Here is a 19,155-nt window from a genome sequence, read left to right as displayed (position 1 = left end):
TCAGCCCTAAAATTATATACATTTGACCAACACTAAACGAATTTAGCAGTGTATAAATATGCATATAATGGTAATTGTTATAAAAATAAACATATGTAACATATTTTATCATATATCTATATTTTATATAGTTCAAAATATAGCCTTGTATATATATCAAATGTTATATGTATGTAAAGTAAGAGGCTATGAATTTGAAAGACACCTGGCACCCTTCTGATGGTAGTTCTTCTTTATAATAGCATACTAATTGTGCAAAGTAATGGGTATCATTATATATGGTTGATTCCAAGGATAGGCTTAGACATTACAACACAAAGTTCAAATTCAAGATCTAGAAAACTCCTAAACTTGTTAACAATGGTTACCATGTGTAAATCTGGGCATGGATATAACCTGGATTCACTTTAAATGTTATTACCGTCATGTACTTTCTGATGCATGGTGAATGCTTTGTACTATAGACCAAATCTAGGGTCAGACAAGTGTAGCTAGAGTTTTCCTGCCTGGCCCATAGTCAGGACAAATCTCTCTCACCTGCCAGTTCCTCACCTGCCAGTCCCACAGATGCTCAGACCCGACCAAGTAAACACATAGACTTATATTGGTTACAAACTGTATGGCCGTGGCAGGCTTCTTGCTAACTGTTCTTACAGATTAAATTAATCCATTTCCATTAATCTATACCTTGCCACATGGCTCGTGGCTTACCGGCGTCTTCACATGCTGTTTGTCATTGTGGTGGCTGGCAGTGTCTCTCTGACTCAGCCTTCCACTTCCCAGCTTTATTCTCCTCCTTGTCCCGCCTACACTTCCTGCCTAGCCAATGGCCAATCAGTGTTTTATTTATTGACTAATCAGCAACACATTTGCCATACAGACCATCCCACAGCAGAAAAGGGTTCAGAGGCTTTAGAGGGTCATTGTGAAAGTATATATATATATATATATATATATATATATATATATATATATATATATATATATATATATATATATATTCTTTCTACCACTGTGATTATCAAAAATCCACTACACCTCATCATACACCACTAGTGTCTATTGCATCCCATTTCCACCCTGCAAACTCATTGAGTGACTCTCTGTTTGCATTAGTTTAAGCTTCTTAGCAGTGTCCTTCCTAGCCCAGTCCATTGTCAATCATCTTTGACTCCATCCTCATGTTCTAGGACTCCTCTCAATCACAATATCTTAGACTTGACAATACTCCAAATGCTTTGCCCCTCATGTTTTAGGCATTTTCAAATCCTCTATGACACTAATAAATACTATCGACAACCAGAGTCTTTGTCATTTTTTGGAGCACTTTTATATAACTCAAATACACAATTGTCCTATATTCCCTAGTTCCCTTCAGTTTTTTGTGCTAATTTAACTTCCCTCATCATATCTTTAGTGTTCACCCATCCTGTTCCTTTTATTGATAGGGCTCAATAGAAAATACTTTCCGAACTTGGGTTTTATGGGATGTATCCCAACTATAGCACTATTAAGAAAAATTGTGGAACTTTTTGCAGATTAAACATAACTCGAAGTAGTTAGTAAACATATAACTCCTGGGTATAATATTCTTGACTCCTAATCCTTGGCTGTTGTTTTATAGTATGTAACCTTTATTATGCTGGGGTATTATCCCTGTATCTCTTGACACTCCATGGCATTTATGATGAAGGAATGCTTGATTTTATTAAAAGTATTTCTGACATTAGGGCTGCCAAAGTGGATGTTTCCATCAAATCCATTCCTTCAGAGAACAGAAAACACCATGGGAGAGGAGGCAGAATGAGTGCAAGAGCCAGAGGTGATGGAGGACACCAGGACAACAAGGCCCTCTAAATCAACCAAGAAAGATCCTATGGACTCACTGAGACAGAAGCCAAAGCACAGGGAATGTATGGGTCTTCATCTAGTCCTCTGTCTATATATTATAGCTTTCCATTTAATATTTAATGGGCCTCTTGAGTATATGAATGAACAGGTATGTTTTCTCCAACCTCGATGGGATTTATTTTATCTCAATATATATATATATATATATATATATATATATATATATATATATATATATATATATATATATTTCTTGTCATGTTATTGTTATATATCAGAAGCCTGTATTTCTAATGACATAAGTGGATCAGAAAACGCCATATTGATTTCGAAAGTGGTTTTACAAGATTGCCTGCCCACCGGCAGTGGAGGAGAGTTCCCCTAGCTCCACATCCTCTCCAGCATAAAGTGTCTTCAGTGTTTTTGATCTTAGCCATTCTGACAGGCGTAAGTGATGGGATGGCCAAACACCCTAATTGTCGTGCTAGAAACCCCATCCAACGACTGAGGGAATCTGGATTCAGAGATCCATGGCTAGGCCCCGGGGGGAGCTCTGGGAGTCAAATTAGTAAGAAAGAGGAGGATTTATATGAGCGAGAATTGTTGAGACCAAGGTTGGATAAAGCACAGGGACAAATAGCCAAACGAATGGAAACACATGAACTGTGAACCAATGGCTGAGGGGTCACCAACTGGATCAGGCCCTCCGAATGGGTGAGACAGTTGATTGGCTTGATCTGTTTGGGAGGCACCCAGGCAGTGGGACCGGGTCCTGTGCTCATTGCATGAGTTGGTTTTTGAAACCTGGGGCCTATGCAGGGTCGCTTGACTCGGCCTGGGAGGAGGGGACTGGACCTGCCTGGACTGAGTCTACCAGGTTGATCTCAGTCCTCGGGGGAGGCTTTGCCCTGGAGGAGGTGGGAATGGGGGGTAGGCTGGGGGGAAGGTGAGGGTGTCGGGAAGGGGGAGAACAGGGGAATCCGTGGCTGATATGTAGAACTGAACTGTATTGCAAAATTAAAAAAAAAAAAGTTAAAAAAAAACAAAACAAAAAAAAGTGGATCAGATTGTGATGGGATGTGGAGAGGAACTGGGAGAGGTAGAGGGAGGAGTAGTTGTAATTAGGATATGTTGTATAAGAAATTAAATTCTTTTCAATAAAACAGAAAAAAAAGGATATTTTGTTGCATTTCCTAAGTCATTCATGTTATTTCTGTCATTTAGTCCATCTGTGTGATGCTGCTTTTACTGCTGGCTTTGACTAAGATATCCCTATATCTTTAAATAAGTTGTGACACTATTTTATTTTAAACTAAAATCACTGTATTCTAATGAACTCATGAATAAAAGCATTAAAGACCTACAATAAAATAGCCATGCAAATGAACATTCGCCCAGACCCAGTTTGAAGACAGAAAAATAACTAACTTGATATCCTCTCACATAACTAACTTACTACCACTTTGTCTGACATTACCTTTTTGGGTCTCCTTTCTCAGTGTCATAATAAAGTTAAACATACCTACCTACATATAGATATTTGAAACTTATAGCATAGGATCTTCATACAAGTGAGAGGATTTGATTTTTTTTCTTACTGAATTGGTGTTACCTGGTTTAATACTATTCATTATAAGTAAATCAACTTTCCTACACTTTTTTGTGATTTCTTCTATCATTGTAGTTGAATGAAAGTCCATTTTGTGTATTAAAACATATCTGATATGGATTTATCTGTTTATGGATATATAGCTGGGCTCCATTTCCTTGTTATAATAAATAGAGCAGCAATAAAAATGGATTTGGATATATCTCTGTGGAAGTATATGGGGTTCTCTGGGAATAGCTGTGTTACATATTAGTTCTTTTTTAGTTTCTTAGGAGCCTCCAAACTGATTTCCAAAATTTACTATGAATTGGCTTCCAAAATATTGCCTAATCTGGCATTGCAGTGATTCCAAACTAGATATTAATAAAGGAAATTTACAGACTAATTTCCTTGATGAACATAGATGAAAAATTACTAAAACAGGTTGACATATAAAATTCAAGATAACATTAAAAACATGATTCATTTCCATTGATTATATTTTTCACTAAGTGGTAAGGTAAGATGCTCTTTCTGAGACCTTGTTGAGGACTATTGCTACAAGCTTTGCAAACCAACCTGATTGTCTCTTGTACAGCTAAAAGCAGGATATTTGGGAAATTATGGTTGAAGAACTTTTCTGGTACTGGTGCAGGCTAGAGCTGTTGTGAACAGACCAGCCATGGTTTCATTTTTCTTTGCCATTAGACTTTAGGACCCATAAGCTCTTGGTGAAAATTCTAAGCACTCAGGGTGCCCTAGAAAATGAGAGTGGGAAGAAAGCCACCTTTATTGGGAGCATTTTGCTAGCTCCTTTGTACATCAGCAGGACAAAGGGATGCCTAGCAAGGGTAAGATGAACAGTAAGATAGTCCTCTTACAATAGGATGAGCTCATATAGGCTGCAAATTAAACCAGCTGAAAAAGCTCCCAATATATCATTTTGGTCAACTGTTAAAGGACAAGACACCAACTCCTTTACTTTCTGTACTGACATTGTGAGGGAGATGGTAGAGTAAACACCTGGATACCACACAGAAAAAAAAACATATCATTTACATATTTTCAATAAGAATTAGAGATTTTATTCCTCATCCAGATCAAACTGAGTCTAGGTCCGACAGAGTAACGATTTACAAGAACAAATGGTGCAAAACAGGGAAAACCCAGAGAAGTGAGGCAGTTGATGTTCACCAGCCACCAACTGTGATTATACAAAAGAGCTACACAGCCTTGTAAGATGGAGGAGACAGTACAAAAAGACAGGAAGATAGACACCAGGGCCAGGATGCTCTGGGTGACTTTGGACTCAAAGCGGATTCCACTGGAACCACTAGTGCTACGGATGTGTTGAACCCTCTGTTTGTGTCTGTACAGAATGATAACCATGGAGCCACTGGACCAGGCCATGAGCAAAGAAAAGAAGACTTCAGGGCACACCACCAGTACAGAATAGAGTGAGTCATTGATTTCATACCTCCCTGCAGTTGAACAGTATTCAAAATCTTGTTTTCTTGTCAGATTTTTACTTTCAGTAAGTGGGTACACAAAGAAAATGACATTTATTGACATGTACAAAACCCAGAGGAGGGCAATGGAGCAGCCAATGTACTTTGAAGCTTTGACTCTTTGATCCTTACAGCAGCATTCCTTGTGACTGATGGTGGTGACTTGGAAGACACTCAAGAGGCAGGTGGTGGCAATGGACACACTCCGGCTAACTCTTTGAATGTACAAAATTAATCTACATTCAGAATGGTTTAAAAACTGCTTCAACCCAAAAGCTGAGATTGTGTTTGGCACTCCTGTAGAGAGAATGATCAAAGTGTTGGCTGCCATTAAGTGCATGTGTATCAAATCTGTGGGCTTTGATTTGCTTTCTCCATAGTGAACTTGAAAGTAGTAAAGAAGAGAGAAATTTCCCAGAATTCCAGCTGTAGTTTGTGATAAGAAAATGATTTTGATGGTCATATTCCAGAAGTCCATTCTGTGATTGCATATGATTTTATCTAGATAATGGCCACAGCCATTTCGCTGGTCAAAATTAATGAAAAGTATCAGTACTCCAAAGAGAAACAGAGGGACAAAATCAGAATGCTCCTTAGAACTCAGGAGTAACATCTCAGTCTAGACTACATAACTAAAATTTCTCAAAGTTAATGTCAGGAAAATTATTTACTTAAAATGTATACTACTCTAAGATGTCTAAAGGCCTCAGCACACACAGGTGTAGAGGGGATGTGCCTCCATAATCACAGAATAGGCAGCATTATGAGTAAGGATATCTGACCTACCTGTGAGAAGCAATGAAAAGTAAGAGCCAACACTATCAATCAAAATGTAACACAATAAAAATATACCGTTATGTTCTAGACTTGGTACAAAAGAAGACAATTTTAATAACCATAACCAAACAAAAAAATCATCAATTATTAAAGCATATCTTACTTAAAATTAAAAGATGATTAATGAAAAATTTATTATATCACTCAGAATATATCTACAGCTATACATAAAAAATTTTGTTAAGAGCATAAAATGTATTCTCATGATGGGTCAAGTGAAATCTTTTATCTTATTAAGTTAAGAGCTAGCTCTTATGAAAAGTCACACCAAATAGACACACACGTACAATCTCAGGTTACGGTTGTTAGAGCATTGTTGACATCCAATGGGATGAAATCCCACAAAATGCTCAAGAGAACAATAATAGAAAAATAAGTCAGCAGAATTAACAAGGATATGATCACTATCTTAAGAATGATAGCAAATGGGGATATGTTTAGTGTCTCTACTGAAACTCTGTCTGGGAAAATCAGGCACCAGACAGAAGTCTAGAGTGGAAATGGTAGGAAAGAACGAAGTCTGTTAAACAGCCCATCAGTGCAGTGGGAGGAGACTCTGAGGATGCAATACTCTTCCTGCAGGAGAATGTGTCTGTCGCCCTCTTTAGTAGGGTGAGATCCCCTTGAAGAAATAGGCAGAAGCAGCTGTGAATCAGTACCAGGCTGAACCAAGAAGCCTTAGGAAGGGAGACATTGCTTCGGTTACTAATTTGCTAAGCAAAGACAGTTAGCTGGACAATCAGCAGGACAATCAAGAATTGGGGAAAAATTATCAGTGAATTTTGAAATCTGAAGAAGTTAAAACAAAATGCAGAGATGAGCTGAGACCTTAGTAACTACCAGATATTAGCAGTTTCCCTTTATCAATGCACTGTGACAGGGAAACTCCAAAGAAAATGGATGTGTCAGAAAATTACAAGGATTCTAGTAAGTGGTATAATACAGTCTGAGAAGGATAAGTAGTGTACATTGTGTCTCAATGTTGTTTCTTAGCTTATCATCTTCAAAATATGTGATTATGAGGGAGTGACTGTATGTCAAGGGCACAAAAGGTATTATGAGGTCCATAAGAGGATTAAAAGAGCCTCTCTGAGAGGCCAGTGAAGATGAGAATATACACAGGATAGAGCATAGAAGAAATATGTCTGGATCACATATGCTGGATTTGGGTGGATAGATGGGAAAAAAGTAGGCTTGTTTCTATCAATATACTGAATAGAAAAAGCCCAAAAGAAACCTGCTACTTTTATCTAATTAAAAATTAGTAACCAAAATACAAAAGATAGTTAAAATGATAAATAGTAAAGGAAAATATAGTTGACAACACCAAAGTTAGGTATAATTCTTGGTAAACCAAGAATCTCACGAACTGGTAATGCCTGTGAATGTCACTGTAAACACTCAGGAAAACTAGTCACATCTGCTTATGGGAAACAAATACAACAAAAGAACCTACGTGCCAACAATGTCAGTCCAAGAATGACAACCAAAATATATTTCTTTGTATAATCAAAGAAAAGTAGTGGTTATAATTCACTAAAAGTCTTGGATACTTCAACCTGCAGACCACCCACATTATCCCAGTTAGAGTTCTTGATCAATGAATCAATAGAGAAACAGGAAAGAATTCTGCATATCAGTAGGTCCTTAAAATCTTACAGTATTGTTTTGTGCTTCATCTGTTGGGTTCTAAGTGATATTTCTCTTGTGACATTCCTATGAGATATATGAACATGAGTTTTGTTTCCTTATTTGAAAATGTACAATACTCAAAGAAAAAAGAAATTGAGTTTGGTTTAAGGTTTTTGGAGGAATATCAGCTGGTGTCTGCACATGAAACTCACAGAATCACAGTTTGAGACTGATATTGCAACAAACATTTTCTAATTTCTGTCAACACTGATGCTCACTGAGAGACAAGATCACTGAAAAGTTCACCAGAACAGTATCACAAATAAGTTCTTTGTTGATGTTTTTGCTTCTTCTCCTGATGATCACACACATAGGAAATATGATATAATTTTTAATTTTAACTTCTTTATTAATTCTTTCTGAGTTTCACATTGTTTACCCCAATTCTGTTCACCTTCTCATCCTTCCATTTTCCAGCCTCACCCCTGCAGAGCCCTCCCACAAAAGAAAACAAAACAAGCAAGGAAGCAAGCAAGCAGACAAACAAAAACAAGAACAAACAAATTTAAAAAACTCTTTTAACTTCTCTTTCTTTTCCACCTCTCCAACACCTCTTCATTCATCCTGGATGCATTGGGGACTTCAATGTGTCGTATATTATATCCTTTCATCCTACTAGCTTTACTAGCAAATATTCATTGCAATGAGTCACTGGTCTGGTTTCTTGTACACCATCATCACTGGATTCTCACTGGGATGCAGTATCTCTGGGATACTGCATTGCTGCCCTTAGTGTTAGAGATCCTAGGAATATTCTTTCATAGGACCAGTCTCTTCAAAAGATACAGCATGTCCTAAATGGGGTAGATGTTAGTGTGCATGAATTCATTGCCCAGGTTTGGGCCTGGTTGGTAACTGAGATGGTCATTCTGGATCACTGAGGCCACCCACCTCAGGTGGGGCAGAATCAAATCCCTATGCCCATGCCTGTAGCATTGCTTCATCCTTGCCTCTGATGAGGGGTGGGGTACACCTCTCTGGAGTGCAGGGGCCAACTGTGATATAGCTTAAGATACACAATATTTAACATGATACCGATTAAACTCAACATCCCTGGAAGCTTTTTAAAAGTTCTACATACCTGAATTTGTGGTTTTTGAGAGTCCAGGAACATTTTGGGGTAATTGATGCCAGTGCAACTACCTTGCAAATATAGGAGGATTGAAAAGAAGTACAAGTATTGAAGGTAGAGTGTAGTCACATCCAGTATTCTCACATGAAAATATTCAGTTTCTAAAATTTTGTAGATATAAATGTATAATAGAAAATATAACTTTTGTGAGTTAATTATAATTTACATATATGTGGAAAACAGCAATGATAATTTATGATTCACTGCTATACTCTTAGTTTGACACTTCCTTTGATGTTTTAAAACTGTATCATATACACAGTAATATTATTTCGACTGTCAAGAACTGAACTTAGAATCACAAAGAGCACGTGTCTCTTTAAAGACTAAAAATGCTTTAGTCAAAGTGGATATTGGAACTAGACCATGGCTAGTTTGGCACAAGCACAGCCATTTCAGTCAATGCTAACAAAGCCATGTCAGACAGTCTCAAACCTGTTCCAGAATTCTATGCAGTTTGTGTTCCTCATGTGATTGATTTTTGTTCACTACATTGGTAATCGGTTGGATGTTTTAGCTTTAATATGTTTACATTTGAGGGTACTAGAGGTTGCTCATTGTAAGGAAAATGAGCTGTCACTGTAAGGATTCTGTGTTTGGGTCCCTGGACCCACATGGTGCCTTACAACTGCCTGTAACTCCAATTGCATGGGGTTCCATCACCCTCTAGTAGCTTCTGCAGGCACTGCATACTCAAAGAACTCAGTTACATGCAGACAAAAATACTCATGCACACAAAATAAAGATAGACATATAAATCTTTTTAGAAATAACTTTTCCCTTTGACATAAAGGTTTATGTCATAGGAAATGTCAAGTTCCAGTGCTTCTGAGCTTTCAGTTAACTGCAGTTTTCTCAGTATAGTCTGATCTGATAGGAAATTGCCCTAACTCAAGTTTGATTTCACTAGGACAAGATAGACATGATGTTTATGATGTCACAAGAAATATGAATTATTTTCATCACACAGGTAAAGGCTTAACTTGTAATACAGAGGAATTACTAACACTATTTATCTGTACAAAATATGACAAGAAACACTAATATGTAATTAACAAATAATAGCATGAGAAGAACATTAAATTCCTAAACATTTCTTTTAAAAGTGAGCATGTACTTGCTAATTTTTTTGTAATTTTTCATGACTGGGTATCACTATGCAGCTCTGGCTGTCCTCAGATTCACTCTGTAGATCCTGTTGGACTCAAATTCACAGAGCTATGCCTTCATCTGCCTCCCAAACCCTGAGAAGAAAAGTTTTCACCACACATCTGGTTTATTTGCTTATTCTTCTATTGATGAATCTATTGCAATGAAATTTATAATGCATTCAAATAGAGAAGTGGCATGTGTGATAATAAAGTGCAATCTAAATAATGTAAAACCTTAAATATAGGCCAATGAGATGTAGCATAATAAATGTTAATGCCAATTTAGTTGACAGAACCTGGGGCCATCATGCACAAGGCTCTGTCTTCCTTTAGCAATAAGGATAAACAGTGAGTGAAGACATGCCATTAGGTTGTGCTTAATTAATAATAGAGTATGATGAAACCAGGGTCAATAACTCAAGACACTTGGGACTGGCTGTTCTTATTTGATACTCATACTGGAACTTCCCTTCCCTTTTCCTTTTTCAAGTGCAAGAGGTAGAGTCTTCAAACCAGTCTTTGTAGCAATGGCTATTCAATACAGATTCAGTTACTGTTCCTATAACCAGATCATAATTTTAGTGTCACATGTGAACTTTTTACGTCACAAACCTAGTCACATCCTTCACTTCCCAGGGATGTGTGCTTCTTATATTTCCATTCTAATGTTTACTAGGACATGACACCAAGGTAAATTCAACTAAAATAATAATAATAATGAAAAGAGATTCTACACATCATGTTAGCTGAGGTAAATTATCACATTGTGTTATTACCAAAACCCTTCAGCACATTCACAAATGGGCTGCATTATCCTGGTGTTACCCAAAGTCACCCTTGGTGGGCTACTTATTTCACATTGATAGAAAAACAGAGACATGATTAGGAACACTTCAATCTTTCTAATTCACCTTTTACTCAGGCAATAATTCTTATGCCTTCGTTGTCTTTTCCATGATCTGTTTCTGTCTCCTATGCCATTACCAGACAGTAACACTTACTCAGGCCTTCCTTCTTTGTTGACTCTCCCACTTAGACTGAAATACAAAGCACTCACCTGGTTTCTTATCACTGCAGGATAGTGGGTACATTGGGCAGATCTAGTCTCATTAATAAGCTTTTCTGTGAGAAAGTAGAGGTCTGTGACTCAGTGACCTCACCTCCCTCCAGAACTGCAATTTTCATTTCAACTGAAGTGCCAATGACAGTGAGAGCTCGCTTTGGGAGACTAGATCACTTATGAAAAAGTTCTGGTTGTTAATTATCAAAGACCGTTTAGAGTTCCTAGTGATTTTTATCCAAAGGGATAAAGTCTATTGAAGAGGCACTGAGTTTTCATGATCCCTGAAGGCTGACCAGGTCAACTGGGAAGATGCAAGCAACTTTGAGTTCAGATTCATGAGAAAGTTAGAGAAGTCTCTATGTCTCTTTGGATTCCACACTTCACTGACTTCTTTCAACACAAACCAACATAGTTAACTTTTAGAATATTTATATCACTTGCTATTTAAAACATTTGAGTGTTTTATACATGCATATGTGTTTTATTCAAGTCTAAAAATGACTATCTCCTTCCAGTTCCTTTTTTATCTACACACCACAATTCCACTCAATTTTCATGTGTTCTTTAACACAAGGGAAAAAATACCCAAAAATTAATAATCACCAAGTCTACTTAGTGACAGTACTATGTGTCTAGTAGAGTGGCGTCTATGGAATCATGAGTAGTCTCTAAAAGATAGAAATCTGACACATCCTCTCCCAGAAACTATCTGTGGCCATTAACTCTTTAGCTAAGAGTGGGACTTCCTGAACACTGCCATTCTACCGGGATTTTTCTAGATTAATCTGTCCAGGTTTTGTTCATAGGGTCCGAACAAGTAAATTACCAGGTGTAAGAGCTCTGTTCTGTCTGGACAAAACCAGTTTCCTCATAAACATCTGTTGCCATAAAGGCTTTAACCTGTTTTCTGCCTCTTCTTTCAAATGATGATTCTTAATTCTTGGGAGGAAGAGGTTTTATATAGATATCCTATTTTTAGCTGGACATTCAGTGTATCTTATTCTCAGTACCTTGCATAATGTGGGTCTCTATGCCAATCCACCCAGACTGAAAAACAAAGCTTCTCAAATGAGGGTTGAGAATTATACCGATCAATCATCATAAATATAAGTGTTTACTGGCCAATTTATTACTATGTCCTTTTAGCTGAATAATAGTATTAGGTATTCCTACGTTATGAACCAGTCTGACTCCATCTTAATATTGGTAGCCAACTTATTACAATGGCAAAATACATCAAAATACATTTATTTCCTTTTTCCTGTAAAACTCAACTCTCTGGTTCTGGAATTTGACTTGTTCCACAACCTGAATTATCTTGACCTACATCCTTTCCCAATCCATAAGATATTCTTCCAGTTAATCTTAAACTGCTCTCTACTCATATACTTTGCATTCAACTTTCCTATGTTGCCATATTCCTCAGGCAACCCCAAGATTATGACTTTCCCATATAAAAGGAGTCTAGAAATTTGTATTGTGGTTGTTCTCCTAAACTTCACAATAGGGGACACAGATGCTGGTCCAGCTTTGCTCAGCACAGAAGTAAAACTTGCTTACTTAGATCAAAATTATGGCTGGGCAGTAGTGGTGCTTGCCTTTAAAGCCTGCACTTAGGAGGCAGAGTCAGGTGGATGTCTTTGAGTTTGAAGCCAGCCTTGTCTTCCAAGAGCGTCCCAGGACAGCAAAGGCTACAGAGAGAAACTCTGTCAATTAAAACTTAATCAATAAAAGCAACAACATTAACAAAATTCAGGCTAATATCATTATACTGATGGTCTTTGTATTTATTCAGTGGATTGAACACTGCGTCTATGTACCCTCTAGCCACATATTCTTGTCCTTGATAAGATCCCAAAGCATGGGTTTCATCATGTTAAGTGGACCTTGAATTCTTCATGAAATTGTTCGTTACTCCCATGATGTCCATAATTCTATTGAACCAGGCTTGTTGATGTTGTTACTGTGGTAGTTTCCATGAAACTAGATTACCACCTCCACAATGTACTGACTATTCCAGTTGTTTCTCTCAGTATTTCCTCTCCTCCACCTACTGCCATTCCACACGCAAAATCTTTTCTATTTCCACTCCCTTCCCATGGAGATCCTTGTGTCCACATTAATCTCATTGTGTTACTTATCCTCTCTGGGTCTGTGGATGGTAGTATGATTATTGTTGTATTTTACAAGTAATATCCTTTTATAAGTGAGCAAATACAATGGTGTTCTTTCTGGGTCATGGTTACTTCACTCAGAATGATTTTTTTCAAGTTCAGGTTTTTCATATTGCCTGCATATTCCATGATGTCACTGCTTTTAATAGCAGAGTGATACTCCATTGTGTAAATGTACAACATTTTCTTTATCTATTCTTTAGTTGGGTAACATCCAGGTTGTTTCCTGTTTCTGGCTATTGAGAATAAATCTGATAGGAACATAGTTGAGCAAGTTTCCTTATAATAAGTTGGAATATCTTTGGGTATATGGCCAGCAGTGTTGTGGTCTTGAGATAGATTCCAAGTTTTCTATGAAATCAACATATTTATTTTAATCGTGGCTGTACAAGTTTGAACTCCAACCAGCAGTGGAAGAGTGCTTCCTTGCTCTACATCCTCACCAGCTTGAGATGTCACTTGTGTTATTGATTTTAACCATTGTTAAGCATAACCATAAGTCATTTTGAATTGCATTTCACTGATTGCAAAGATGTTGAACATTTCTTTAACTGCTCTTCAGCCATTTCAGATTCTTCTGTTGAGAATTCCATTTAGACTTTTACCCCATTTTTATTGAATTTTTTAGTTTGTTGATGTTGAAATTTCTTGATTTCTTTATGTATTTTGGGTATCAGTGCTCTATTAGATGTAGAATTGGGGAAAACTTTTTCCCATTCTGTGGGCTGACTTTTTGTCCTATTGACAGTGTCCTTTGCTTTACAAATGTTCAGTTTCATGAAAATTTATTAATTGTCTAACCTAATGCATGAGCTATGTTTCTGCTCAGGAAGTTGACACCTGTGGCACAGAGTTCAAGGGTATTCCTCGTGTTATGTAGCAAGTTTGTCCAAGATGATTGATAGGGACCTATTTGTATTTTGCTACAAATAGACATCCAGGTAGATGAGCATAATTTGTTGAAGATGCTTTCTTTTTACATTTTATAGTTCTGTATTTTTCAATCACAAACCAGTGGTCCCTAAGTGTGTGGATTTATGTCTGGGTTTTGACTCAATGCCATTGATCAACATTTCTGTTTTTATGCCAACACCATGAAGTTTTTATTACTAGACCTATGAAGTAGAGCTTGATTTCAGGGTTGATGAAACCTCCAGGAGTTCTTTTATTTCATAGGCAATTTTTAACTATGCTGTTTTTTTTTTAATTTTCCATATGAATATGAGTACTAGGCTTTCATGCTTGTAAAGAATTATGTTAGAATTCTGATGGGTATTGCATTGAAACTGTAGATTTCTTTTAGTAAGGTGGTCATTTTTACTATGTTAATCTTACTGATCCATGAGCATGGGAGGTCTATCTGTCGTCTGACATATTCTTCAAATTCCATCTTCAAAGTCTTGAAGTTTCTATCATACAAGTCTTTCACTTGCTTGGGTAGAGTTACTCGAATATATTTTATATTATTTGTGTCTAGTGTGAAGGGTGATGTTTCACTGATTTCTTTCTCAGACTTTTGTTCATGCATCTATAGATCCTTTTTATTTTCCCAGATTTCCCATTTCCAGAAATCCCTCATCTTTTATTTTTCATTGCTTCAATTTCGATTTTTATGTCTTGAACAGTTTCCTTGGCCTGGTTTTTTTTCTTTACTTTCTTTGCATTATTTTAGGGACTTATTGATTTCCTCCAATTCTTTGTTTCTGTTTTCCTGGGTTTCTTTAAAGGATCTTTTCATTTCCTCTTTAAAAATCTCTGTCATCTCCATAAAGTTGTTTTTAATGTAGTTTTCTTGTATTTCAGACACATTAGAATATCGTGTTTTACTACCATAGGATAGCTGGACTCTGGTGGTACCTGCATGTTGTCATTATCTTCTTACACTGGCATTTATGCATCTGTATTTGGGTTGATTATAGATCTAGATGCTGATTTCTGAGGTTGTCTTTTTTGGATGAGTGTCTTCTTTCTTTGTTTCTGTTTCCTCTTTGGCCTTCTGGTCTTTGTGGCCTGGACCCAACTTTCTGTTGCATTCAAGAAACACACCTAAACTTCAAAGACAGATACTATCTCAGAGTAAAAGGCTGGGAAAAGATTTTCCAATCAAATGGACTTAGGAGTCAAGCTGGTGGAGCTATCCTAATATCTAACAAAATAGACATCAAACTAAAATCAATTAAAAGAGATCAAGAAGGACATTACATATTCAACACAGGGAAGATCCACCAAGATGATGTTTAAATTCTGAACATTTGTGCCCCAAATAAAAGTTCACCAAATATTTAAAAGATACATTACTAAATCTTAAATCACACATCAAACTCCACACATTAATAGTGTGAGACTTCAACTCCCCATTCTCACCACTGGACAGATCAGTCAGATTGAAACTTAAAGAGAAATTAGGGACATAACAGTTGTTGTAACTCAAATGGACTGAATCAATATTTACGGAACATTCTACCCTAACATAAAAGTATATTCCTTCTTCTCAGCACCCCATGAAACTTTCTCTAAAATCTACCACATACTCAGTCACAAAGCAAATCTCAACAGACACAAAAAACATGGAATAACCTCCTGTATTCTATCAGACCACCATGGTTAAAGTTAGATTTCAACAACAAAAATTACAAAAAGTCTGTAATCTCATAGAAAATAAAGATGCTCAACTGAATCACCAATGGGTTAAGGAATAAAGAAAGAAAGAAATTAAATTTTTCCTTGAATTCAATGAAAATTAATATACTACATAACCAAACTTCTGGGACACTATAAAAGCAGTGCTAAGAAGAAAATTCATATCACTAAAAGCCCACATAAAGAAGTTGGAGAAATCTCATGCTACTGACTTAACAACACACCTAAAAGCTCTATAAAAAGAAGAAGCAAAATCACCTAGGAGGATAGTCACCAGGAAATTATCAAATGGTGTGGGAGCCCGTTCTCGGGTTCCTCGTACCTTTACCCAGCATTTCCGCATAGAGGATGATTAGGGCCACGGGCCTGACTGCAGGTGTCTGAGATGGTCTGCACTTGGCTGTGCTGGGGGAGGAGGTCTTTTGCTCCACCCCTTGGCGTCTCTATAAAAACCCTGGGGCAGAGACAGTCGGGGTTCATTGGAATAGGTTCCAGGCCTTCTCAAGGCTATCCTTTATTTTCTGTCTGTTTATCTCCATGATATTCTCCGCAATAAATCCTTCTATCTAATATTTCCTGCTGCTCGCACTCAAGAAAACTCTGGGGAACTGTGGGGGTGGGTGGGTAAACGCCCCACAGAATGGCGCCATGAACAGGGACTAAAGAAAAAGAAAAAAAAGGGACTAAAAAAAGGGGGGACTAAAGATAAATGAACAGGGACTAAAGACAAAGTGATAGGGACTAAAGATAAAGGAAAATAATAGTTTTATTACAGAGTTTTTGGCAAAAGTGCTGAGTTCAGCCCTGCCAGTGGATAAGGCATGCCAGTGTTATGGAAAATATATATTTTATATATATTATTGAGAGGCAGGGGTTTTATCCTCAAGAGAAAAGGAAAGCGGACTGGAAGGATGTCCAATGCTGCAGCGAAATTCTCTTCTGTCAGGAGAAAGTGATTTCTCCCTGAGGCAAAAATGGGGGTGTAAGAAGTCAAAGTTTAAAGTTGAAGTTTTGGGAAAAGTTGTTCTTTCTCTCGGGAAAAAATCTTTCTCTTAAACTAAAAGCTTTTCTTGGAAAACTTGGGGGAAAAAATCTCTAAAAAGCCTTCATCTTTCTCAAAACCTCTTAAACTTAAAAACTAAAGCCTTTAACTTTCTCAGGACAAAAATTAGAATCACCTGAAGATATTAGTATGGGTACCACCTGTGATTAGCTCTAAGGGAAAACAACAAACCTCTTAAGACAGCAAAACCTAAGTTCTGACTTTCAAGCCTTAAAAATCCTCCCTGCAATGCAGGAGGCAGGGACAAGTTCCTAAAAACCTCTTCTAAGCTGTCTTTTCAAGCTAGTAAAAGACAGTGGGTCAGAGTACCCTGAAGGAAACGCTTGGGAGAGTGTGGGTGAAGAGCTACAGAGCCCAAAAGGGCAGGAAACTATACCTGAGAAAAGCAAAAAAGCCAAGCTTTTCAGTTACAGCTGAGCTGAGGCATTAAGGGTTTTGTTTCTGAGTGAGCGTTTCAAAATGAAAAGGTGCTCCTAATCGTCCTAATGCAAAGATCCCCTGAAGCAATGCAAACTGTTAGCATTGTATCCTCACTTCTGACCAAAAACCCAGAGGCGACTGGCCAGCGTCTCTGAGTTGGAGTGCATTTCGAGGATACTAGGGTTCCTGCAGTTGTAAACTTCCAGGAGCACAGAGCTGAGGCAGGAAGGTGCAGGACCCAGGGGAAGATTGCCAATGAACAAAGCTAAAGCCAGTGGGAACAGCACAGTTGTCCACTTTCCTACAAGTCCCGGGTTGATAGATCCGCAGCTGCAAAAAGACATCTGAGAAAAGCTTTTCTATCAGAGTAAGGACCTTTCTGGGAAAACAGTAAAGCTAAACTGTGTCTGAAGCAGTCGTGCTGCCGGGTCAGAACGCTGTCTGGGGAAAGAGCCCAGCCTGGGCAGAACAGAACTATCCAGGAGTAAAGCTTTCTTTTCTGTCAGAGAAAGTACCTCTTTGAGAAAAGCTTTGTTTCCACTGACTCCCGTGAGATGAGGGGGAGTGTAGCCCTAAGGGGTGATTGCCTCTGGCATAAGCTCTGTCCTTGAGCACCCAGACAAGCAAACACAACCCACTGGGGGACTGGGCCAGGTGAAGGCCTGAGGGAAAAAACACCTGTCCTAATGGGAGTTTAGAGATGGCAAAAACCTCCCTTGTTAGATTTTCAGTCTATACGTAAACCACACAGACCCCGAAAACAAACGGACAAATGATCCTGGTACTGAAGGTAGGGCTTTTTGTCCGTTTGTTTTTCACTGACTGGCTAAGGCAAGCACAAGCCCCAAGGAAAGTTGCTATAAGAAATGCCAGCCTCAATGCGCGCTAAGGAGGCAAGTGCAGTTCTAATTTGGGGGCCAGTGTCTGATGAAGGAAAAACACCTGTTAAAGCCAGTTGAGAGAATAGAAATCTCCCAACGTGCCATAGCTGAAAATGTAAAATGCTTGTTCAAATCTCCTGTTGCAAAAGCAAAAAACTTTGTTCAAACCTCCCGGGCAAGAATTTGTAAACAAGTCTGGTAAAAGAGAACAAGTTGACTCTTAGACCCGAAAAGAACTATGGGAAATGACTGATATAAGGGAAATGATATTATTATGGACTGATATAAGGGAAATGCATTCTGGGAAAGGTAGTTTTTCCGCTAAAGATGGCAACATTGCCCTGAAACATGTTTGTCAGCTCGAAAATACGTTCATGGTAAACTTAAAATACAGCCTTTAAAAGAATAAGGAGGAAAATCATCTAAGAGTTTAAGTGTCAGTTCCATTGGAAAAATTGAAAGGATATGGAACTAGGTGCTTCACGGTTTGGGGCTCCATTGGTAAAATGCCTTATTTACCCTAATAGCTTTGCAAAGTTTTTACAGTAGTTGGATGACAAAAAGCTACCTATAAGAGCAAACAAGCCACTTTAAAATCCTTAAGAAAGCAAGAGAGAGCAGTTTATACACTGAACGTTGTCTAAGATATGAAGAAACTTATGTTGAAATTAAAAAAGTTCTTTGCCTTTTGAACAAACTGCCTGCAATGAGTAATTCCTTTGCAAATCTAATTAAGGGGATAAGAAACAGGCATTCAAAAAAATGACTGATTTATAGATGGGAAACAAACTTCAGAAAAGCTGTCTTACAAAAGAGTTGCTTCACCTGAAAGTTCCTTATAAGAAATCAATGCTAAATATTACAGCTGCTAATAACATCAGGAGTTAAAGCTAATGAAGTGAAAATACTAAATACAGTTTGGAGCTGTGCCACTTGTGGCTTTACTAGCTCCTTTAGAAAAATACTTTATATCACCTAATAGCTGTGCAGTATTTGCCAAAGACCTTACAGCAGCTAAATATGGTAATTTAACACTCAGCATGAAGTGAAGTTTTTCAGTAGAAAGAACCAAAAGTACTGCTGTAATAGAAACATTTGTCTGAATTGAAGCACTTAGGGGAACTACTATGAATTTGGGTGAAGGGACAACCTCTA

General features: G+C 37.7%; 1 protein-coding gene across 1 annotated transcript; it reads right to left on the bottom strand.

The window, feature by feature from the left end:
- Positions 1-4,504: 4,504 nt before the first annotated feature.
- LOC128124228 (vomeronasal type-1 receptor 4-like) lies at positions 4,505-5,434 on the bottom strand. The gene has a single exon (XM_052760409.1). The coding sequence runs from the start codon at positions 5,423-5,425 to the stop codon at positions 4,505-4,507; it is 921 nt and encodes a 306-aa protein (XP_052616369.1). The 5' UTR covers positions 5,426-5,434.
- Between the last annotated feature and the right edge of the window lie 13,721 nt (positions 5,435-19,155).

Source organism: Peromyscus californicus, unplaced genomic scaffold (genome assembly GCF_007827085.1).
Source record: "Peromyscus californicus insignis strain IS unplaced genomic scaffold, ASM782708v3 Scaffold_4__1_contigs__length_199733344, whole genome shotgun sequence".
NCBI classification, from domain to species: domain Eukaryota; kingdom Metazoa; phylum Chordata; class Mammalia; order Rodentia; family Cricetidae; genus Peromyscus; species Peromyscus californicus.
The sequence above is the reverse complement of the archived record's forward strand: the minus strand, read 5'-3'. Positions and strand labels throughout refer to the sequence as shown.

Coding starts and splice junctions, on each gene's coding strand:
- LOC128124228 (XM_052760409.1), bottom strand. CDS start 5,425: ATGGACTTCTGGAATATGACCATCAAAATCATTTTCTTATCACAAACT.